At 45.1% G+C, this 25702-nt stretch overlaps 3 protein-coding genes across 3 annotated transcripts in view; 2 read left to right on the top strand and 1 right to left on the bottom strand.

Annotated features, from left to right (window-relative positions):
• The window catches only part of T265_14824 (hypothetical protein), a gene marked incomplete at both ends in the record, with an annotated part of 60100 nt that extends 52407 nt beyond the window's left edge, over positions 1–7693 (bottom strand). The window contains one exon of the mRNA XM_009175441.1: positions 7473–7693. Coding sequence (XP_009173705.1) covers positions 7473–7691 — 219 coding nt within the window. The remainder of the gene's footprint in view (positions 1–7472) is intronic.
• Positions 7694–19749: 12056 nt separating this feature from the next.
• On the top strand, positions 19750–21595 carry T265_14823 (hypothetical protein; the record flags this gene model as incomplete). The annotated part of the gene is made up of 2 exons (XM_009175440.1): positions 19750–20139; positions 21384–21595. Coding segments are annotated over 2 exons (600 nt in total), but the record flags the coding sequence as incomplete, so codon positions are not given.
• Positions 21596–21625: 30 nt separating this feature from the next.
• Positions 21626–25702, top strand: part of T265_09393 (hypothetical protein) — a gene marked incomplete at both ends in the record, with an annotated part of 29806 nt that continues 25729 nt past the window's right edge. Inside the window, 2 exons of the mRNA XM_009175437.1 lie at positions 21626–21761; positions 25531–25611. Of these exons, the coding sequence (XP_009173701.1) occupies positions 21626–21761; positions 25531–25611 (217 nt within the window). The remainder of the gene's footprint in view (positions 21762–25530; positions 25612–25702) is intronic.

Here is a 25702-nt window from a genome sequence, read left to right as displayed (position 1 = left end):
TAACTGGGTACCTACAACTTCCGCCTTGGAACCATTTGTCTTTGACCATTACGTGCAACGTACAACACTTCAACCCTAAACTTCAGTTTCACACTCAAACATGAAAGGTTCAGATCGTGAGGGGACGCCACCCTGTTCGCTACCACTGAAAGTAAGGTCTTTCTTGCGCAGTTATTCGTTAGAAAACACCAACTAAACGGTTACAGACTATTGGACGGGACAGCAAGTCTCTCATATGCATCTTGTTTGTAAAAACTGAATATCCGTCTTCTTCTCCAACGAATCTTCCTGGACTTTCTTGGATACTCATTGACTATCACTCAAATGTAAACGAATGCTACAAAGTAATTCCACAAATTCCTTAATAGACCCCACCTTCCAACAGACGCGAAGCGGATTTACGAGTAAACGTATCACTTGCATGCCTAATCAGTAGTATCCACCGTTACACCACGGCAAACACCCCGATCCAAACAAATCCGCTTTGAACTTAGATAGAACAAAGTTAGTTTGAACAATAGAAAAAGTTATGCACTAAGAACTAAGTTGCTCAACTGGTTATTTGCGCAAAACTGTATGCCCCACGCAGTTACGAATAACCCTCAAGACGAAGTCTTTAGAGGTAAAGTAACAAGCGATTGATTTGTTGTTCCTCAGCTAGTAAAGCATTCCAAGCTTTTTCTTGTAGACACTGCATCCCAGTTACTCACGCACAAAAAAAAGTTCAACAAGTTGAGGTTCAGTGTTATAACTGGCAGTTCGAATGACCCATTTTGTTGGTACGAATACTCACGACAGATTGTTTGTAATTCTTACACGTTTCCGTTAGAGAAGCAGACGGTTCTAGAGGAGTACGGCGGGTGTGTACGCAACGTGTTGCTGAGACATGAACAGCTAAGTTATCTAAGTGAAACGCATCAAATGAACAACCAAAAGATTGGCTACGTTTCTGTTGTGTCGTGGGTGGCCGTTTATTGGTTACGCCTGCACTGAACCTGCCAGACTACGCGGTGAGGAGAAGACAGAGAACTCGGGACACGCTGTATTGTCAGGACAAAACATACAGAACGTCTGCGTAAATATATAGGACGACTTAATGGCCAAATATGGTCGTTCACTTGTTCATCTGTACAGCCAATGGTGGTGTTCCGGTCGTGAACACTATCAGCCCCATCCCACTGGTTTTACGTTACTTAGACGTGTTTGGTGAGAGCCGCCAACTCACCTACTTTCCGGACATGTCGTAGCGATGGTGACCTTGGGGATGCGTCACTCTCTGCACATGTGCTTCTTCCACGTCTGGGCGCGTCCTGACAGCAATCAGTAGATTAGTCCATCCAAACTTAGCGGGTTCAAAGCGATGCTATGGCACAAGGCCACGAAAACATATTTTTACGGCACTGTTTGTTGTTCGTAATCAACACTATCTTACACTGAACAGTCTACCTTTTTTCAAAGCAAAAATTTGCAAGGTTGAACCCCTCATGTGAGATGTACTGCATTCCAACCAGATGGGTGACTATAGAGTGGTTCAGGAACTCATTGCCATAGTGTTGCTTTCTTTACAGGAATAAACACAATTCCAAGAGGCTGTTTCTGCTGTTGGTCTGGGCTTGGATTCCCGTTCAACCTATAAACTCGAATGTTTTGCCCCTGCTTAGTGCGACCCCCTTTGCTCCCCATCTGACTTTCTTGTCCCTTCCATTGATCAATACGCACGTTCAAACAAACGCCGTTCTACCTTCTCTTTATAGGGTAGTCACAGAGTGCTTCACAAGGTCGTGCCAGAATCTCCGTGATGGGGGCGAGAAGCAGCGAGTCAAAAATGCTCGATCCGGATTGGCTAACATTCTGACCAATCAGAGCATGTCTTTGTTCGGTCCATGTCCCGCACATGACACATCCGTCCAAATGATTTGATGTTCGGTTACTAGGCCTGGCCACCGGACACCAGTCCGACCACCATCATGCTCATGAGAGCAAACAGAAGTTTAGTAGACACTAGTAACCTTTCCACGGGTGAAAATTCTCCCCACTTTTACGCTGGTTCCCCCAGTCCTCCTTTGACTGTGATGGTTGGTCAATTTCAACAGGCTCAGTGTAGTCCGTACGCTCTGATCAGTACCAGATATCTTGCAAGTAGTTTTAGTTGACTTAGTTTAAAAGTTATTCATGGGAACTTCATGAAAAGTTCAACGCTGTCCGCAAATTTCCCATCTAACGCTCATAACTGTGTTGAGGTGGAAGTCGATAAACCATCTTTCGGATGCGCAGAACCACGATCATTTAGATTGATCTGTGTAGTCTTATATATGGAAGTTTGCGCTATTGGTTTGCTACTCGAGGGTAGTGAGTAGTATGTACCGAAACCGGTACACATGCGTCAGCAAATGGAATGGCCAGAATTGAAGCAGTAACTCGTGTAGTGCGTTTTCAGTACTTTAGCATCCTAAGCAAGCTGCCTGGACGTTTTACGACTTCAACCATTCTTTAAAATCGATTGCAACTTTGAGTTTTACCTTCCCAAAAGAATACTCCAAGAATTCACAGGATTGAGCGCAAATATGAATACAAAGGGTTGCTGATTTCAATAGACAACTGAGTAGTAGGCAGCCAAACTTTGAAATGGTCAGATATTCACATCTTTGGAGCTTTTAATACCTACATATAATACCATTTAAACGCACTTGTATGCCTTGGGATGACCTGCATGCTGATCCTCAGATGAATAGCGTTCCTGCTGAGTGGTTTGATCATGCCTGAAATTCGGTGTTTTCCACTTTTTTGCAGGGGACTTCTCATAAGGCATCACAACACATCAAGTCAGATGACACAGTTAAGTCAAGGTCACAGTTTACTGCATGTATTCTGACGAGGTCTTTTGCTCCCCGGATTGAGCCAGCTTGGTTTTACAGCCAACATATCTAGCATCAAACGCATGCAACACAAAAAGAGCTGGCTCTGTAAGTATCTGCTCCCTGTAGACATGTGTTGGAGACATAGTTGAGGCCGTTTTAAACGACGTTGTTTGAGTCCCAACACTCAATGTGGAGCGGAAACCCGGAACAAGTTATCGACGCTGCTTTCGAGTATTTTCCTGTCTACCCGCTATCGACCAGTCTGTCCGAACCATTCGGAACCACATTGGCCCCTGTCAGGACGCCCCCAGACATGAAAAATCACATGTGCAGAGAATAACGCATCGCCAAGGTCACCATGGCTACGACACGTTCCGGACAGCAGGTGCGTTGGCGGAGCTCACCAAACATGTCTTAGCAAAATACGACCAGTGGAGTGGTGCTGACACCGTTCACGACCGGAACACCGCCATTGGCTGTACAGAACGAACACGTGAACGACTGTATTTAGTCCTGATGTCATCCTATATATTTACGCAGAAGCTCCGTGTGTTTTGTGCTGACAGTACAGCCGTCTCCAGGGTCATCTGTATCCTCCTGGCAGGTTCAGTGCAGACAGAACCAATAGACGGCTATCCGCGACACAACAGTACCCTATTATAAGGATGCTTACAAAAACATTGGTCTGTCTGTTCAACCGGATTCTTTGCAGTACACAATTTTCTGTGTTCAAATTGACCGAACCGCACTCGTAGCTCATTCAGGCAGTCCCTGCCAGGACTATGTCATTCCGCATGGAGAAACACGACCATGTTTAAAGCAACAAAGGACTGTCGAGGTCATTTGAAACACCCACGCCTCACAAAAATGTTAACCGTTGTTGGTAAAGGCTTTCTATTAGTCACACTTACTGGATCACTATGACTGGTGCCCTGTGAGGATTTGACACTGCAGTGACATACCTGTGCAGGGTTTTCGAGGGCATCATTAGACCTGGGCCTACCTAGAAACATCCAGTTGCTCTTGGCCGTGAATTGCGTACGAGTCTGCGAACCGCGGCATGTGTTAATGGGCGAGTTTCATAGAGTAAACCCTGAGAGTAGAAACTGATCAACTATTTCATATAGCAGAACAAAAACTTCAGGGATCAAAATCTGACGGGACAAGCTCCAAAGAAGATAGAGGTATGTGTGATTTCTGACACGCGATGCTTTCGAGAGGTTGGAATAATTACACGGTTCTGAAGACGCCTTATCTCCTCAATTTCTCCTCGGCACATCAACTCGGACCTCATCACTTAGAGTAGTTCGCATTTTGGAATACTTCTTGGGAGACAAGTGAAGTAGTTTTTAGAGCTACCTACGGAAAAACTGTATTTGCTGGTGAAATATAATTCAGTAGCATTCAGTAGTATGTTTTATCAGGATCTAATCGCTGTTCGAAATCGCCGAGCAACTGTAATAGACGTCAGCCTAGTCTCGGATGGGCGCGGAGTGACTGTGTGGGATGAGAAGAAGCATAAGTATGGTGCTGATGAATAGTCCCTCGCCCTAATCTCAGCCCTACATGCAATCGGTTGTGATGTCGACTTTTTGTTTCACCAACCGATGATCATCTCTTATCGAGGGATCCGCTTTCCTCAATCCGCTAAGGTTGTTATTGGACTGAGACTTCCTAAGGTCACAGTCAGTGACTTGTGTTTGCTTGCAATGGTGGGCTCTCTGCGTACTTATGACACTTTTATACATGACACATGGCGTTGAATGTACATTTTCGCCATTTAACCTCACACCGGACCCAGTATGACGGACACTTTGTGCTTGATGTGCGAGTTTTGATTGTGCTAGCGCTTACCGCGCCTTGAAGAGCATTCAACATTGTTTGTCCTTTCTTCGGTTGTTAGTCTTTAGACGCGTGTTTCCATACCCTTTCGTATTCGTCACTTGCATTCACTCTTTATGTCTGTGACCATGCTCTTCAAAAATAAGTGATAATTATTTCTTGAATCGTTCCAAATTCCGACTTAAAATGATCAATAACTGGGCGATGTACGCTTCCCCGTTGATGTGAAAATGGTGTGAGCTCAGCGAAGCCAGACGAACTTTCCAAACTATCACTTTTGTACTTCAGGAAACACATTAACCGATCCCCGATCTCTTCATCTGAAATCTGAAATTCAGATAGATTTTTTGCAGGACGTTTGTGGGCAGATTAGCACAGGTAGGTTGTCCATAAATTACTTCCGCACAATCGCGGCAGTCACAAGAATCCACAGGACGATTCAACTGACAACCGTCGATGATATACTGGGAGTAATTCACCCAGGAAACGATGGAAACTCTCGTGGATTTGGTAGATGTGTGAAAAGGTTTGCTCTAATAATCGATATCTCATTCTCAAGCTGTGCAGACATTTCGTCCTGATTGTGAAATATCATGAGTAAAACCTTCAGGTGAGTTGCCCCAAATTCAGGAAACAGCCTTATGAAGGCTGCTTGCTCTTGTCCCTGCCTTACTAGCAGACAACATTGCGTACGGTAGGGATGGGATGCATAAGACCTCTTTCATAATTCGCTGAAACACACTAGAGATGGAGTGGATTAGCCGAGAAAGACCTCCAAATATAGCTAAACTTTTAACTAAAAGTCTATTTGCCAGTCTTCGAACCACTGTGATCATAGTGACACCAAGTTTTCTATCTGGTGTGTAGTCTGACGGATGTGACCCACTGTAATGTACTAATTCCAGACGTCCAGACATATGCATAGGTGACAGACGACAAATCCACTTTATGCAAAGCACTTCCTTCTGTTTCAATACTATGTGCTCCTTGAAATCTCCACCATTCGGCGTCCCGTATATTTCAGAACCGTGTTTATCTCAAAGAACCTAACTTGGTTTCTATGAGTGTAAATCTAATCGGTCCAATCGGTTCACAGTCTGTTCAATCAGCCGTGGTATCTAACAGAGTCATCGTGGTCCTGAATTCTGGGCGCATGTACAAGATCGCCTCAAGGAACGATTGAGATTCTGTTTTTGCGTGCTTTCATAATGACAATGATTGGTGTTCATCGTGTAATGCTCCTGCAAACACTGTTCTAATATGTGGACAGCTGGGAAGTTGAAATAGGTTTTTTAATGCCCTCACAGTTGGTACAGAAAGTCACGGGCTTGGACCAGCTGTTTTGGGAGTGATCGATTCAGCAGACGAACCCAGTATGCCAATCATCCAATTGTTGAGCCACGAGCAGATCAGAGCCGTGCCAGCATCTTTTTCTGAACAACTTCTGTTACCTGAGAAGTACTCACCAAAGGAGCCAGTCATTACGCGACCACGTGATATGCTGAATGACGAGTGGCACTATGTCCTGTCTGAGTGAGAACTAACCATCCTGCGGCCGACCAGTCGCTTGTGGCCAAACGGTCACTGACCAGAAGATTACGGGTTCGAAGCTCTCCGAGTTTCGTAAGCCGCTCACTGATGATGATTCCTAACAAAGCTGTACTTCGCTTCACTGACAGGGTGAATTCGCCGGTGAATATCACCAAAACGCTCCACCTTACTGTTATACTGTAGTAGCACACCTTTCGTATGTGACTATAATATGACTCGGTTCTTTACATCGCCCGGCATGGTTTCGTAATTTCGCTGTCTACTTCAAACCAAGGGAGCAAAATGCTCAAATTTTCTACTTTCTGCCCAATTCTTACCCCTTATAAGGTAAGGTAACCATCATCTGAACGGCAGCTATTTGATCCAAGTCACTCAGGTAACTTCGCTCGAAGCGATCACTTGTATTTAAATTTCGTTGTCTCTTTTTCGCCCGACATTGGCCGTTACCTACGCTGGCTTCACAGCGCTGTAATCTCAAGGTCAACAACCAGGCACTGTTTTCACCAACAGGATGCGACAAGAATTGAGAGTATGAACTATTCAGAATCCTCGAGAGAAAACCCCGTCCGATAGAGGGCCAAGTTCACAAGAGACTGACTCGATTCAGAAGCGTTATGATTATCAGACCAGCACTAAGGGGGTTGGCATGAGTTATTTAGCATAACTGGTGTTCGAAATTTGATAAACGAAACTACTCGCAAGGTTGCTGAAAACTCTTCGACTGCCCACATAAGGTTGACGGAAACTCGGGGACTGCGCCTACTTGATGAGCCCTAAGAAGGGCGAAACCGATCGTGAGTTGTCGAAGATTATTCAGCAACCTTGTGAGTAGTTTCCTTTATGAAACTATACTTCGATATCTCGAATATCGTGCCAATTGAAACATGAGGTGGCCTGTGTGTAGCACATTTAGAATATCATAAATTAGATATTCAGTTGAGTCTCTCGTGACGACCAAATTGATTTGCAAATGGTGGTTGAAATGTTACAGAGTCTACCAGCTGTGGAAACCAAGCACGCTCAGAATGTTGAATCCATTTGTGGTACTTATTTTATTTGCGTGAGGCTCCAGATTGTCAGTAATGAAGAAGGAATCTGTCGGTGCGGCTAAAATTCTGCAAAATGAACTCGTTCTTATGGATAGAACTGTTAGTGCTCTAGTTGTGAGGAAATTAAACTGATTATCAACAGGTAAAAGACACTAACAAATGTCTGTTTTACCAGAATGACGGTGAATACAATAGTTAGGTGCACTTTGATAAATACATGTACAATATGGAAAGTAGAATAAGCCAAAAAGTGACCTATCGTTTGAGGACACTTGTTGAGAGTTCCTGAGTGAAAGTCCGGACGTGGAACCTGTCTTCTTTGCAGTACAGTTGCTGCAGGTGTTCCGTAGGTAGCCGTTGACTTCCTGTCCCGTGTGTGTGTGCTGGAGGGTCCTAGTTGCAGGACTATCTATTGGGTGCACTGTGAAGAGAAGGGTGTCCATTGGCGTTTGGTGGTTGCTGAACATGAATACAACTTGATCTGATGTGTTGAAGGTTATAAGCCTGGCGTGTAACGCAAGTGGTTGCCACGTAAACAAAGATGGATGGAAAATTGTAGTTTGCATGCTGTCGGCGTGAATGTATTGCTATACATCCAAAGGAATTTCGGTAACAAACCTTTGAGTTAGACATGCTACCCATCGGGGTTTCTTGTTTCCAAGTTTCATTTTAGCACCCTAACTTGAATGAGGTTTCTGAGGGCTACTCATTAGTAGTTGACTATCATCCGATGCGGTTTTGTCAGTCGACGACCTCCAAACCACCAGACACCTGCGCACTTTTGGTATGCCACAGTCGGCTAAGCGCTCAGACAAACCTTAAACACAGGTACTAGGACTGTAATGAATGGATCTGTCGTGCTGTCGTAACTGATGCATTTCAGTGAAGCCTGGACATCACCTTCATTGCGTATTGATCGTTAACAATGACACTTTCCAGCAAAGACGTTGGCGGTTCTGGTGCTCACTTGCATGCTGTATTTGTGCTGAAGTCGGCTGACTGAAGGCAACATACCTGTGAATTCTGACACACCCTCCATTCTCATTCCTTCAAGTCTACATTGGTGTCACGTGCTTGAACATAGCAACACCTTCGACCCGTCTCACCCTACAATGGCATGTTAGCTATGCAAAAGCCTCCACTGGTTCAACGGGTGTTAATCACAAAGTGCGTCGTTATACGTTGTGCACATTCTGAACGTGAGAAGCACCTTGGACTCGAAAGGTATCAATCGCTGCTGTATTCCTCTCCTAGCATAGAAAAAGCCCTAGATACAAACCCAGACTTGCGTAAGAAACTACAGTAGTTTGTACGGTTCCTCTTTTGACTTTCAACCATCTCCATAAGCTGTCGGCTTTTCAGCATGGATTGGCTTCACGGACAGGATGAAGCCTCTGTTAAGTATTGCGGGTTATCTCACACGACTGTGTCAGCAAGCAGCTCAGAGGAATTTCATTGGATGTGGGAAGCCTCCAAATGCGAACGAGTCACAGAGTGGTCACGTGATGTGGTTTTCGTGACTGAAGGATGAGTGGTGCTACGTCCTGTCTATGCGATCAGCCACTCATGACCGAACGGCCAGGCGATCACCCACAAGCCGGAAGATCGCGAGTGCAAAACTCTTTGAATTTCGTGAGATGACTCCCAATAAGGATGAAACAGTTGTACACTACTTCGCTCCTCGGCTTCCCAGCATAGACTGGTTTCACTAACAGGATGAAGTCTCCACTGAATGTCGAGAAACCATCCCAAGGTTCTATCGAAATTACACACACACATACACCACATGATGTGAAATTTGAACTCGGCCGTGAAAGCCCGTCACATCCATCTGATGAATCAATGCTTTTAGACTACCGAGCTCACATGGTTTGCTGTTTACAAAATTGCGATCTTTCAAGAATTTCGCAGGAAAGTTGTGTGCAGACACTCAAGTCCGTCTTTCAACTGATTATAGGGATGTTGTCCACCATCAGTTCTGCCCATTGTAGCGACCCAGTCACCCACATACTTGACTGTTCAACTCACTCACGCTCACTGGATCGCGAGGCTTGTCTTTTTCTCACACTCACAAACACGTCGCATTAAGCTGGCTCATCGGACATCGATTGCTGCACCGCCTAGTCAGCGCAGCAACCACTCATGTGCCGACGCGCCCACATACACGCACTGGGACCTACATAAAGGCAAACCGAACCCAGTCAAGACACACAGACTCGCGCGCGCGCAGGGAGCAGGACGTCAACCTCTCCACAAGTCCACGGACAACCATGGAGTACGTGTAGCAGTCGAACTGCGGAGAAAAACACGTTCCCGCCGTCCGGACTTCCACCAAGGGACTCTCGCATCCGATAAGTTCCCTTTTTGACTTGCTCCCATCCTCGCACTGTATTTATTTTCATACGTGTCGCAACCATACAAAAACTTCTATTAGTGCACATTCACCTTCTGATTTGTATTATGACTATCACCAGCTGTGCACTAATACCTTCATGAGGCTCACCAGGTCCTCGAAGTTCTAGTTCCTTCATCAGTTTTATAGCTTAACTAAAAGTACGTAAGTGGAGAATATAAACTCATTTGCAAGTCAATTCAATGTTAATAGGGAAACGATCCGAATGTCAACAAAACTATTGCTCAGTCCAAGGTTGAACTATTGATCATGCAGGTGTCTTCATGTTGGACGGCGTTTCGCAACCCCCTGATTGTGTGTCTCGCATCCCAAAAGAGTGTGCACGCCTCAAGTGACCAAACCAATGTATTCTGATGAGAAGTTCACCATCCACATTTTATTTTTGTGAAATATTGTCGTCACCTGGAAACATGAGGAAATCCGTTGAGATTTTCTTGTCAGTGTGAGGAGTACTGTTATATCTGATTGCTGTCCCGGCTCCAGTGCCTAGTGCCGAAAAAGGGCTCGTCGCGGATAAGAACGCAACAGCGTTTTTGCGAACAAGTGAGTGAGAGAGCGTGACTAAGAAAATACGAGGACATCAAGATATTTTATTGGAGGAACACTGTCTGACCTTGATCCAACGCTGACTGACTCTATCTGGCTTCAATACAACGCTGTCACGCGCTGCATACCTGATCAGCAAAAAGCGGAGTTGAGAGTCTCAGTAGATTTCGGGTATTCATTGGTTACTTCCAAGAGTCTGACCTTCCCGATACAAAAATTGTTTTGGAGGTAACGCACCACGGCGAGTTAAGCTTTCAAATACACGGAGTATTGAATTCCGTGCTGATATTCACTTCACAAGTTTCAAAGGATTTTCAGTCGAGCTTGTGCACTGAGTGAAGTTAACCTGTGCAGAGACGCGGAGAAGCACCGTAGAACTGTTTCAACCCTGTTTTGGATCGTCAGTATTGCGCTTCACATGAACTCACGTTGTCTAGCTTTGATTCTAGATTGTCACGCACTGCATACTGAGGGAGCGCTGTCTGTTTGGTCAGCATCTAGTGGATTTGAGGATCTCAGTAGATTTCGAGCATTCAGTGGTTACTTTCAGGAATCTGACCTTCCTGCCAATTACTTTCACCGGAAAAGTGTGGAACAAGTTCTCCTGAAGGTTCGCAATCTCTTTTGTACGAAAACAATACTATGGATGGTAATCATATTCTCGTAGGATAACTCATGGGATTGAATGTATTCTTTCCACGGTCCAAGAGAACCAGTCCAGTTGACGTAGTGGTTATTCACGACAGTTGCCCCCGATACATCTCTGCCTCATCTTGAAACGTAGACGGGGATGTACTGTGCGTAAAAGCCGTGTGACAATGCATGGTTTCCACGTCATGAGAATCTTACATCAACCCGTGGGGGCTCGGTAGGACTGGAGAGGGGGATTTAACATTTATATCCATCGACAGTCTTTCACTGCGTGCTCCTGTCTGTTAGTTTATGCCGATGGTTTATGTGCATCCTGTGGTCTCCAGGCGGAACATGTGGCAGGCGACACACAGGTAAGTGGAACAAACCGCCTCCATTGTTTACGCATCTTTCTCGGACGTTTGATGAACTTTTAGTCTCCTCACCTCCTGAAAATCGTAACCAAATTTGGCTTGGCTTGAAAGTTTTGGAAAAACGTGTTGTACGGCAGACCTTTGGGATGAGTTGTGGTCCTCTGTTTCACTTGCATTGAATGGGATGCTTGGTGAAACCCCGATAAAACTTCTGAGCAAGCAAATCAAGCCCCCGAGTTCTCCAATTATAAAAATTTCATATGGAAGTTAGGTGCAACTAAATGGCATCAGCCTAACACCGCTTCGATGACGTGATAATTTATGTAGAGGAGAACTCTTCGGTAGACGACAGGTGGGCAGGTGTAGCACATACCCCGACCACCTCGGCCTGCTAAGCTGACTTCGCTACACTGACGCATCACTTTCATTTCAAGTATCCGTATAGGGACTTAGCTAACGTACCGAATAGCTACCCAAAGAAGTTGATGTGCTTTGCTATTGAGGAGAATGTTGGTGGCTCAAGTAGCATAGACGGTCGTTGGTTTGTTCACTGAGCTAGGCAGTTTGATTGCAAACGTTTCATCTGCAATCGAGGTGACATCATCAGCGCGTTGTTAGGAAGCGCAGTGGAGCGTAGCGGTGGGTTGATGGTTGTGCAGTGAACAAACCAACGACCATATACTTTCATACTTAGTTCAGTTCAGTGAGTCAGCTCTTAGATTCGATTCGGCGGCCATCGCTACGCTGCACTAGGCCCGCTAGAAACGCGCTGAGGTTGACACCTCCGTTAGTACCGTATTCGTAATGTGAAACCTTGGGCAATATGTCCATACTCGGTGTATAGTACTGACACATGAATACCAACCGTCTGTTGGATGAGTCTCTCTGGGTCCGGCAAAAAAAAATGAAAATTGTGTGATTGAAAGCTAACAAACAGTTGACAGGATGTCTTTAATTGTTCATCATGGCTAATATGCATTATGAATGGGCTTATTCACATACAAACATGTGGAAAACGGTGGAGTAGTGCAAAGGTAGTGGTGTAACGGTGGATACTACTGATGAGGCGTGCAAGTAGTATGCTCTCTCGTAAATCCACTTCGCGACTCTTGAAAAGTGAGATCCGTTACGGAATTTGTGGAGTCGCTTTGTAGCATTTGCCTGCATTTGAGTAACCGTCAATGAATATCTTGGAAAGTTCAGGGAGACACGTTCAAGGAGGAGATGGATATTCAGTTTTGTAAACAAGATGCATATTAGAATTTCGCTTTCCCGTCCAATAGTCTATAACTGTTTAGTTGGCGTTTCTCCACAGTGAAGGGCTTCTCCCTTTCAGTGGAATAAAACGGAGTTCGTCAAATTCAATCGCTTTCGGGTGGACAGAAGTGGATCGTATAAATGTACTTTGAAAGCTGGTTATCGGAATTACCTACTCAAAATTGCTGCTTGAGAGTACTCAGTGTATGATTTGAAATGAAGGTTGGTTATCTGGGACCTGAGTGGTTTCGACCGAATGTGACGTGACTAAACTCGCGTGTGACATTTTTCAGCCACCCTCAGACAAACTGGATTGTGTTTACGTATCCTCTCCGATAAAGTCCTTATCATTTGAGCAATATATGGTGTTCAACAAGATGGCAAGTACACACAGAGCTCATGGCAGAGGTTGGCAGCTCGAAATTCAAATGGATCCTAATGGAAAGAATCCAACTGGAACCAGGCGCGAATCACACGCAGATCAGTACAATTGAATTGTACACGTTTCCTAGCCATTCAAGTAGTATTCATCCGAGACATGGTCACCCAAAACCTAGCTGATGATATCTCCTCGGCTAGGAACGAACGGTCATAGCCAGCGGGTCAACTGCCAAGGAGCTCACACGATTGCAGTAGCTGCTTCGGCGTGTCAGAGGGTTCGCGCCTCTGCGTGTCCGTTCGTCGTTCCACGATCGATCTGGCGTGGGACTTGAGTGGCTGATTAGGTGTGTGTCCAATTGATTTGCTTGCGTGGGCGTTGTGGGCTGAGTGGACACGTGACTCAGTTGTTCACTAGACCGCCACGAAAGCGGCCCAGTTGGCCGCGTGTCCACAATATACCCGTATCATTACCTACGTGTTTTTCTGACATACCGTGAGCTACAATACCGATTTGCCAATGCATTGCCAAGAGCCTGAAACTAGCGAGCCCAATTCGGTTTCTGTAAACTTTTCTCTGTGTTGCTGTTCATTGGTCTCTCTATCGACTTATTTCAGAATAGCCACGTTGAAGGGGTTTCGTCTAATTGTTAGGCCTGGCTTCAGTAGTACATTAGGATGAAACTGGTTGAATTTGTTCAAGATACCAGTTGGAATGATGTGATCGCTACCGCAACGTACGCAATACCCACTGAGTGTACTTGGTTGTTGGGTTTCTGGTGTGTTCATTCACCGTTACGGAGAGACTGGACCTTCCGTGGTGTGACATTTTGCGCACCTCAGTGATCTATTGAGCTATACTGAGGAGTGTCCCCGTGACACTCACAGAGTTTCTCATACCAGGTTGATCAATGGTTTGAGGTATGACGAACACTGGCCCTCCAGGTTGAGGGTTGGAACATGTGGCGACTTGTTCCCTAGAAATAGTAATGCATTTGCATTTCCCGCCAAACACCGCTGCCTTGCGGTTAGGCTTTTGAGCCAAAGGCTTTGGTTGAGGACACCAATCGTCTTCCTGTCTAGGTGTGGGCGCCCTGGCAGTATCCCAGCCCTCGTACAACCATACGGCAGTGAAGCATCAGTACCAACACTGATGTTGCTGTCTTTGATGATCATGATAATGTCAAAAGTGTGGTCTCAACGTAATACGTTGGCCGATAGGTTACACTACGGCGCAAACAGCGGTAGTTCCTCCAATCCTGGAACGGGTGTTTCAATACATTCACCATCGCATTTTGTAAGTATACTTTTTCGGTGAGCGCTAATAGCGACGCGACGTCAGGAGACAATGTGTGTTGGACATAAATTCGAGATCCGTAGTTTTGTTGAGGAACTCAAATTTACTTTTGAGACTGTGTGTTGATTCATCTCTTTTGATGGTTTGTGGAATGATTACAGACCATTTATTCAAGACATGATATGGAGAACTGAGGAGGTAAAGAATAGAGCTGAAAGGCAGACCACTAGAAGTTTGTGAAAGTTTCTGTTAAAGTCTGAAACAACTCGCTTGCAGAGAAACAAGATGGAAAGCCGGCAGCTATTCAAAAAACCAGGTGTTCCAGATGGTAGTTCACCAACTCAGCTAAAGTTAGACGATCAAAGAAGCATTGAAATCAATGCCTTTCGCACATTATTCATTTCATGACATGCGTTTTGTCCTCCTCACTCTCCGTTTTTCGAAGTTAAATTCTTCGAACAAGATTTTGATGGTCTTGATGATGTTATCACCTTCGTCCATCAAGATGACTGTGGATACCATGTTTATATTCTGAGGACTTGTTCTCATAAATTCTCAGGCAGAAGTTCAATTCCAAGCTGACTATCACGGGGTTTTTAGCTGGCCAGTGAAGTCTTCGCCAACCTTACGTTTTCCTTGAACCCAAATTGAAAGGATACAGTCATAAACCAGAGATTCAGCTGAATTGTGTTCAGTCCGCTCTCAAAACGAGGGTATTTGTCCATTTAAACCGCGCGCACACACATCTGCATGTGACTCTCACCGATTAGACCGTCACACTAGCATTTATCAAGCACTTCAAATTCTGATTGGTTTGTTCGATGGATTGAAAGCAAACTGTTGCCCAGGTGTGTCTACACCGAAATAACGAATCGATGAGCTTTGCTCATCCAGAGCAGCATCAGTGACTGCTGTATAAAAGCAGAGTATCTACTCAAAGAGGTGGTAAAAATGGGGGATTTGTGAAAGCCAGCATTACTTAAAGTAGAAACCGGATGCGTTTTACTTCCAGTCTCAAATGGTCTATCAAGAAATAGAAGCCTATCGAAGTCATTCTAAGCGATGAAGTAATGATGAACTTGAAGAAAGAAGTTCTTCGGAAGTTGTACATGAAGTACAGTATGGATGATACAACGGAAACGGGTGAAAAATACAAGTATGGGGCTTTGAAAGTTGTGACTGGTGTCGCCAGTCAGCGGTCACTATTGGCGACGAATAATCGACCTTCCCCTTGAAGTGTAATTCTCCAACCGAGAGGTGCATCAGCTTGGTGGAATCGCAAGCCATCGCGAGCTTGACCCGTGGAGGATATATGGGACTCACCGAAGAGGTCGGACGAGAATTTCCTTTCCTTCAGCAGTCGCTTCACTAGTGTCACGTGACTGCATAGACTGTTAGCCTTCTGGTTTGCGCCATTCACGATGAAAACAAGTTTTTTTTGGAGAGTGTTACAGTGTGGCTAATTAAGTTATCTGGTGCTACACGACCTCTCAAAACGTATACCAAGTAATTTCCGTCTGAGAGCCTACTCGAGACCAGACTCTATCACCTCAGAGGAACTAGTAGCCAATCAACTACCAACTTGAAGGACATAAAACGTCTCTCGGGATGTTTCATTACGGACGAACAATTTCAATCGCTCACGCAACCTTACTTACACACCCTGCTTGAGGATAGGTATTTTGGACCTGAAAGTGAATAACGGACCCGGGCGTCAGAATTTGAAAGGTACGTTGAAGAACTTAGTGTTTTCTCTTTGAACAAAACGGGTAAAGTCGAGCTTTCCTAGAGGGTTGAATAGAAAGAGTTTACTGTGGTTCACTGAATAAGGTTGTTTTAGGCACCCCGACAGTTTTGACATTTTGGTGTTCACCGAAAACCCGTGAAATGCAGCTAAGATGAAAGTGAACAGTAACGGTTGGAAAGATGATATCGGTTTTAAGCAGATTGAACAAAACATTTACTTGTCTACTGTGATGCACTCGTTAACGTGAACCGTTTGGATAGAAGCATCCACTTGCAGCGCGGCTCAACTGATATTGGCGCCATCAAAGGACTATGAAAAGACAGAAGCAGACGACGCCTTCGTAGTTATTGTTGGCGACGGGGACATCCGATTTTATCTTATTCCAGCCGGAAGTCCGGTCAAATAGCAGGCGATGATGACACGCAGATGTCGAAGTGGCAATATCAGTTGGCGATAAATACAAATGTACTTTGTGCTGCAAGTAGATTGGTCTGTAACTTTTAGTGGAACCTACCAGTGAAAGGAAGAACGCCCTACCTGAGGAGTTATTTATTAGAAAACGCCAAATGAACAGTTACAGACTATTGGACAGAGAAGCAAAACTCTCATATGCGTCTTGTTTACAAAAACTGAACATCCATCTTCTCCTTGAACGCGTCTTCCTGAACTTCTCTGGATATTGTTGCTCGAATGCAAGCAAATGCGACTCTACTCACTTTTCAAGAGACGCGAAGCGGATTTATAAGAGAGTATGCTACTCGCAAGCTCCATCAGTAGTATCCACTGTTACACCACTACAACGTTTCAGACTGCCTCCTGAAAATGTAATAAAAACTTTTGAGCCAACGCGGAGTCAGGTCGATATTTCCCCTAACCTGTCGGGTTGTCTGGCGGTGACTGTTCTTCTGAAGTGTATCACTGGTTGATGGAACGTGGATGGCATTTAAAGACATTTAAAGATCCATACGGCTAATGGAGTCATCTGGTTGCTTGTGTTTCCGGCTAAAAGCCACGAAAACCGGAAATTCTGCTTGAATGATGCTCATGGGCACGATCAACCATTCGGAAAAGAGGGAAGTAAATGTACACTGATCTCAACTGCATTGAGAGATAGAATCAGTGCACAACTCACGGACCCCCAGAGGCTTTGGAACTGATCGTACAAACCACAGGTTTTTGTGACCAACATTTCAACAAAATGAAGACTTCTTGTTTTCACCAGCGGTGAAAACCTACATCGCCAAATGTTTCGCACTGGAGGACAAGCAGTCTACTTGGAGTAGTACGTTTTCTCGTATTATGTCCGGATGTCTTCACTGAGTGACTTCGAAATGATGACGTTAGAAGCTCTTTACTGTGAAAGCAATATGGAAGGTGCTTGAAGTACACTGATAAATCTGTAAAGGCACATCCATTCAGGCGGGGTGTAGGATTGCGAGCGGAGCACAGTGAATTGGCAAGCCTAGGATCCCCGGACCAGCTTCGGTCATCGAACTGAGCCGCGAAGTGGCGGCAGGTTGTGTCCAAGGAAACCGACGGAAGCTTGGAAACTGAGCCTACATCATGAGCCAGAGAAGAGGAAAAAAGGCAATCGGCCGTCAGTGAGTTTTCGGCGACCTTTTGAATAGTGTGTTCCGTTCGGATAATTAGTCTCAATAGAGTAACACGCCCTAATGACGTCTTTATGGTAGAACTGCCCTGGAATGACATCTTTGGCGGATTTACTTGATGCCCCATGGCCTCTAGGACCCACCTCTCCTGGGGGCACCTTTAAAGTATTCATAAAGCGACCTCGTGACTCAGCTATCCGGCGAGAATCGTCCTCCAGATTTTCATTTGCTGTCATCGCAACGCCATTGTAGGGTGGAAGTTTTCGTTTCGTCCGAATCAAATGAATCTTTAGATTCAAACGCGTACAAACGCGCAACATGGTGCATCTGAGAACCGCTCACCAGCATCCACCATCTTAACCATTCGGAAATCAAGAGTTCTCAGATGAACATAAAAACAATCAGTAAACACAATACATTAATTGGAAAACGCATTTTTGTATAAAAAGTGTTGATAACGGCCGAATCAACCTGAACAAAGTTCACAAAGTGTGGCGAGTTAGTGAGCGGTCCATACTTACGAGACGGACTCTCTGAAATCACCATGTTGAACACATTTTTGTTGTCCCCATCCAATGGGGGTTGGATGAACAGTTCTGAGGACCGGAAATTGCAGGCGTTTCTCTGGGTTTACTGAGAAGTCCACAGCTCGGTGGGAGCACCTCCAATATTCAGAAGAAGCTCTTTCCTTGACGGAAGGTGTTGGTATAGAGACCTGCAGATATCCGCGGTTTCCAGTCCACAATGTTCGGACAACTAAAATGGGAATCCGATATTTAGGCTACATTGTGTCCACTTTATATCGTAAAGCAGTGAGTTATTTGGTGATTAAGAGAGTCTGTATATGGTCTTGTTTAAGTGCACATTAGCCGGAAGATTTGAAGTTGTCCTTCGTCTAATTTATTCGATCGGTACTGTATGGAACGACCTGAACAGCCCCTCTTGGTCAACGAAGTTACCCTCGCCGGGGTGGATTTCTGATATTGAGCTAAATGGACGAACCTGGCACTGCATGCAGTTTGAGACGAGTCACATATGCACACCGTTGAAATTCCTATTACCAATGTAAACCTAAAGGAGTAAAACCGCAGGATTAAATAGGGTATTGCTCTAAAACAAACAAGATTCCCAAATGACGGCCGATTATTGTCAAGTCACGTGGCTACAGATGAACAGTTTCACGTGACAGGTAAGCTGCTGGCCTGCACCCCACAAACGACCTATAATAGAGACACACCTGTGATATTCAGCCTGTTCTGCACAAGGGTGGTTACAAAAGCTCACTTCTAACACCGTGAACACTACGACCAGACCGGAGCATTCCACTATTTGGACGCAATGGCGTTGGCATCGCATAAACTGGAAGCCTACACGACTACTGATAAACGAAACCTAGAACACATGGCTTTCTGCGGTCTATTACCGGATTACCGAGACCGAATACAGGACCAAACACGGTTGTAAACACCGCCAAACCAATGAATGATGACTACTGTCATCATTCAGGCTTTTCGTACCCGAAGTTGTGGCATAATTCGCCGTGTTTTAAGAACTCTACTGCTGACTCATACATCCTTATAGTCGAATTAGTAGCTTTTCAGTTGTAGGACCACTTCTGTGCCTAGATGTTATGCCACCCGAGAGAATCATGAGGGCTGAGATACTCTCAGGTTGTGCTCAAACCTAGTCACGAGCAGTCGACACGGCAGGGTTGGATTCGAACCACGGATCTTCCGGCCGATAAGTTTACGCCTCAACCATTGAGCCATCTCGAACTCGAAGCATTCCCAGCACTGAAACAAAAGGGATTAGATCAAAACGGTTTCCACTGAGATCTGATATGTTCTGTGGCACATGGTTGCTCCACATATCATTGGGAAAAACCCGAAGAAGTAGACAGTCATCTGTGCGGCAGCCATCTGTATTCTAACGAACATGATCACATATTTCGCCCTTGCTATAAAAACAATGGTTCATGAATTCGAATCCAAAACAGGACTCATTTGAATGCAGACTAAGCAAAAATGTGAAGTGATTTGATTGGTCGAGGTTCGTTTGACCTCTGTTTATCCAGCCAGATTTTGAGACCCCGGTAATTTATCAGCCTTCTTCCTTTACCCATCGGTTTTTCCAACTTTTCAGTCAACCAGACTTCGGATTCGAAACCGTTGACCTGAATTTACGTGCACCGTTCAAAATGAATGTCTCATTCCACTGGTCTGATTATGTGATGTTTGCTTTTTGGTTATTGATCTATTTGGCTGTTGGGTTGTATCAACGATTTCGAACACCGATTCGCAAGCAAATCAACCAGTGGTTTCGTCGCAAACAACAACACGATCAGGTGAAACCGGACGATATAGAGACACTCCTTTTGGGCAATCGCCAACTCACACTATTTCCCATCGTCTCCAGCATAATGGCCAGTTTTTTGTCGGCCATATCCCTGTTGGGCACGACCACGGAGGCTTATGTTTACGGGATTGAATTCATTTGTATGATACTGGCTTATTCCATAGCTTTCCCTTTGGCTGCTGAAATCTACATGCCTGTCTACTACAAACTGCGACTAACCAGCGCATACGAGGTAAGTGTCTACAACTCTCCCCCGTTGGGTAGGATGCTGACCATAGAATAGTTTGATTTTTCATGCTCTAGAGGGACAAGGCTTCAAATAAAACTGGACCATGAAATTAGGTTCTTGTATTTACGCAAGTCGAAATTCTTTGAAACACAGTGTGCGATTTGCGGCTAACTTATTCATCAATTTCATTCTACAGAGTTGCCGTCGGTTTGTGTTGAGCCACTCACGGTTTACGGCTGGGTTTGCTTGCATTCGACGTGTAACTGACAGTTGATAACTTGTACAGATTGAACGCAGTCGTTAGAATACAAATCACAGACAAAAATGCCCGGGTCGATCGAAGCGTAGTATCGATCGAGTGGATCGATACTATACTGGGCTGTTCTGATAGGTCACGCCAGAGTTCATATAGAGCGTATGTGTCGAAAGTGTTTCGATTACTTCTTGAACGCTGATGTATACGATTTCAGATTTTTTAACCATGCAGGAAACAGCTTCCTTGGTGAACGAAAGTCGCTCAGTAATTCGCTGTGTGTTGCTAACAATCCATCAATCCGCACTGGTTTCACCTGACTGTTATGATGGCGTTGGCGCAAAAAATCTATCCGGAGTTGAGTACTGGTACGAAGTCTTGCAGTTCGAAAGAAAGTCGATTACTAACACCCAAATTTGGGAGAAGACAGTGTGTGAAATTTAAAATTCGCGAGGAAAGTAACTTCCTCATCCTATAGGACTGCTTTCCATATTGGTGGTTTATGGACTAATTCAAATCCACTTCCTCGACAATCGATTTTCGATCGAATTTCCTGCAAGCAATGTTGAAATTGCACTTCCGCACCGCTATGTACTGAATTCCGATTGGGAATCGGGTGTGCCTCTTGGCTCTTCTGCTCTGTCGAGCATCGGATGGCGAAGTGTTCATGTTTGCTCGACTGTTTCAGACATTGCCCTTTGTTAATCTAAACTGAGACCACCATTGAATCAGTTTTTGTCGAAGTCCCGCGTCTTCCTGTGGATATTTTAGCCATATACCTTCTTTCAGGATAGTCCAACGTGCCTGTAACGTGCCGGCCTTAAGCTACTCCTTTTGTGATCATTCGTCCACATGATCGTTGTCTTACGGCAACTATAAAACTTTCCTGTGAATCCATAGTTTTTATAGTAATGATCACGAAATACGTATTCGTGGTAAATCGTTGCCCCTCACGTCCTGTGTTGCCATCGTTTCATTCCCCAAATATGATGAGATGAATTCAAGCAGAACCATAGCTCGTGTAGATTGGTGTCGGCGAATCCGTAACGAGGCAGTTAGAAAGCGCGTTTTCGGTTGTGCAGCGGGTACTTTCGTTGAAGAATGTGTCCATCACAAGAAGCTGCGTTGGTTGGGACATGTGTTGCGTATGCCGAACCGTCGTTTGCCGAAGAGAGAGTGCCCATCTGAGAGTGGCGTAAACAGATAGGTGACCAACACTTGACTTGGCAGAGGAGTATGAAGGAGATCACCAAACGCTTGGGTGCTGTCGGTGCTACTCGTCTTTCAGGATATGGACCGCATGATCCTCACTGTGCCTGGTTGGAGACACTACAAGATATGGCTGCCAACCGATGTCAGTGGCGTTCTTGTTGTCAGTTTCTGTCCAGATTGCCTGAATGAATGTCTGGAGGTGTAGGCACCTCGGAATGATTGTGTTAAGCTAGCACTAAATCCCTCCCCCATCCACCTTTATTCTTTTCTTTACAATAAGGCTTTCAAATAAGTCATGGCTGTACGGCAGTGAAGCATCGGTGTTGAGCACTGATGTCATGCTGTCGTTGATGATGATGATGAACATGATGATGACGTGTGTCGAAGCGGGCCTCACACAAGGACCGCGGTTTTTTCGTTTGTTCAGCTGGGACTGGCTTTGTGTCCATTTTCATCCTGATACAATACAAAAATCAATAAAGCAAAGGGACCAGTTATGAGGTTTGATGAAGTGGCCAATGAAACATCAAAACCAGCGATTGCCGACTGGTCAGAACATCAGTTCTCCTTTGGACTGACGACTGACAGTACTATTGTTGATAGGTTGTCCGGAACTTGAACAGCGTTCTTGTTGACTTGCCCAGAATCGTCCTTACCTGATAATTAGAGAATAGATGGGTCAACATACAGCTATTGCGTCGCCCTGTCTACTGAATACGTGCTCGTTTATGATTGTCAGTTTAGAGAATTCGCTAACACCGACGTATGAATCACTGAATTCTTTGAGAAGTACAGAACTGAACATCATCAATCGCTTTAAAAGGGACTCCATTATCTGTTATCAGGAGTTCGGAACTAAAGACCACGCAGTCAGCCCGATGAGGATGAAAAACGTAGTCACAATTCATGAAGGTATAACACCATTTCTGTGCGTGGGTGACACGCTAACCGAAGGAAGGTCAGAACACTATCAGGTCGAGATTCCGGGTTCGGGTTCGGGTTCGAACCACGGACCTTTCGGTAGGGAAGTTCGCGCCGATTAAAAATAATTTTGGTCACAATTAAGGCAGGCTTAACCATGGTCGAGATTGTTCGGGTTCGGGTTCGAACCACGGACCTTTCGGTAGGGAAGTTCGCGCCGATTAAAAATAATTTTGGTCACAATTAAGGCAGGCTTAACCATAAACACTCCTGGTTGCCTTCAGAAGGCACAAACAACAAGTTGCAGCCACGAAACCAACTGGAATCTCACCAGCACTGTTTTTCACCGTGGCATATTGGAGTTATTTAACGATCGCATCAGGGGAAAGCAAATGGGTATAACGTCGATCGATGGAATACCCTCTGTTAACTCCAGAATACTCTTTGTGAAATTGTGTCCTTATTTAAGTTAGTGGCAGCAGAGTCTTCCACAATATGGCGACTACCCCAAATTGTCAGTGGTGAGAAGAAAGGTAGCAACACCCTCCAGTAGACATGAAAAATACGCTGACAACACCATTGCATGTTTTATAATAAAGACACCTGTCGATTGAAGTCCGTTTTGCACATCCGAACATTTACTATTTAGGCGAATCGTTGCGAACTCGTAGGCACTAACAAGCTCGAAGTTTGTGTTCTAAGCTAATGGTTATCCAATACCTGAAGATGTCTCACTTCTGTTGTTCGCAGATGTCAGGTTTCGTTCGATGCTGATGACGAAATTGAATGAACATGAAGAGGTTGAGTATGCTGGTCATCGTTTCCTGCAAATAAACCTTTCGAAAGCTCCCCGTATACTCTGCCAAGCCCGAAAGCCTGAAAATAAAAAGGACGCATTATATTGGGAAACATCCTGGTTGGTACTTACTGACCAAGAGTTCTGAGGACACAGGTATGGATGTTTCGTAAGTCCGCAAATACTAACACTTGTTTGTACCGCGAAAGGGTGGGAATATGTGGTGGACGCAAACTTTTTCAGGCAGAATTTCGCTCCCTGCTCTCGCGCCATTGCTTCACCGTCTACCATAGGGTGATGAGGAAAGGTTTGCGGCCAAGAGTCTCCTTGCAACTGGAGTCAAGGTGACTCTTCTGTGATTGCCTTATCCAGTAAGAATGCAGTTTGTGAAGCAGTCTCTTCTCAGTCACAGTGGGATCTCACCCATATCCATGAACAGGTCATCCGTATGCGTTTGAGAGGACCTGTGTAGCCTTAAGCCTCCGAGGCCGTAGGACAGTTTTAGTTCTGCTTGCGAATCCAACTAAATAGCTATAAAAATGCCGCTGGAATTAGTGTCCAGCGTTGTCCGTCCTTGACCTATGAAATAAGGTTATCCGGTTTCGGTCATTGATAGTTTCGCTCGTAGACTACTTCTGGAGACCAGCAAAATGATTGTTGAGCATTCCCAGCATGATTTATCCCAGTGGCTTTCACTGCGAACAGTTTCCAAGGTCGGCGAATGCGCTGATGTAACACGAGATTACTGGTTGTCCATACACACAGGCTGCGGCAATGCCGAATCCAAAGCCACTGTCTCAAAAGCTTGAGCACAAGACTGTGAGGCTTGGCGATGAAGCCGCCGTACATATCCAAACGCCCAACTTGAAGTACCAGATTGCCGCGTTTTTCAAACTTCTGCCCATTGGCTCACCTGGTACAAGGGAACCGAGTGTCGCATCGAAGCCTTCCTTTCCAGCATAGTTTCAAAGGCTCACTGGGGCACATGCTGCAAAGTCCCATCGATTTCTAACAGGACGCGGTTTCGCAAAGTACCCAGAAGCATACTAAGACAGCATTTAAGATGACCAGTAGCATGGACTGTATCCCGAAGGCAAGAAGTCAGCCCGCCGTGCGATTCGGTCTATACAAGTGGAGGAATTTCATTCACGGCGAATATTGCAGCTGGCACTTCACTTTTGGTTCGGCGTTGGTTTTCCCTCAGTAATCAATAACCGCGATGGCTGTGAGCATTTCTAACCAATCGCTTGAGACAGTGAGGTGAAGAGCCTATGCTCTTGATGGGAAGGACAAACGCACCATTCTAATTAACAAAGCCTAGGAAAGAATACAGATGTGACTGACTGGTGGGACTCACCGTTTATGAATTGTGCCACCGATCTTTCAGATCAGTTTAAAGCTCATCAAACGAGGATACGTTGTCAGCGTGCAGTTGGACGAGAGCTGGCATTTCCCCTTTAGGCCATGTTTTTTTCTAAACCGCATTGTGGCTGTTTGCTGTTACGGATGATCATCACCAACCCGAGAACCCTTGTTTCGGATACGGTATGATTTGATGGTGCAAGCGCTTGCCAGATTGCCTGAATTGTCGTAGTGGAGGAAAAACCTTGTTTTCCTTCAGGTGAAAAATGCTTGGAACTGATTGAGTAGCCAACGTTCTCGGAAAAGTTTGGTCACAATCGGTAAATTTATTGCTGAGCAATGTTTCGTTTTTGACACAAAAGCTTTGTCAGGCTAAGAGACTATGTTGGTGAAGATTTAAGGCGGAAAGAGAACCAATCAACTAAGTCAAACTAAATCTCCGTTAGGTGTCGGCCAAAGGACTTTTTGTATTAGGGTGAGTCGTTAAGTGTTTGGCCGATGGGGAGACTTACATGGATTTGAGTCCAGCCAAGGGCCTAGTTCTCCTAGTTCCGTTCACGTAATGATCCCTCTTGAACGTCGTTTGCACTTTCAATCCGTCTCTGTGTCACTAGAGCTGTGCTAGGGAGAGAGATTCTGTGGAATTTGATTTTGCTAATGATTCTGCGTGGATTGACAACCACACAGTCACGTGTCAACTCGGCTTATCTAAGACCGCTTTTCAAACGCTCGCCAGTTCCACACCCTCGATTCTATTCACGTTGTGATGCTTAGTATTTTCCACCGCCTCGGCTAACAGCCGCTGTGGTGTGAATCGCAGTCTCCGTCTTAAAACTTCCATATTCTTCAGATCTATTTTATGCCCCGTGTCTATGTACCTCCATCGCTGAGTCTTTGACCAGCGTTTGGTATTCTTCTGCATTCCTTGGTGGTTTGTTAATCCTTCTTTTATGCTCACCGATTCTGGTGTTCAATTCCCTGGTAGTTTGTCCTATATAAACCTTAGCGCAATCGTTGCAGTT

Source organism: Opisthorchis viverrini (genome assembly GCF_000715545.1).
Source record: "Opisthorchis viverrini unplaced genomic scaffold opera_v5_272, whole genome shotgun sequence".
NCBI lineage: Eukaryota > Metazoa > Platyhelminthes > Trematoda > Opisthorchiida > Opisthorchiidae > Opisthorchis > Opisthorchis viverrini.
Note: the sequence above shows the minus strand (reverse complement) of the source record. Positions and strands in the feature narration are given on the sequence as shown.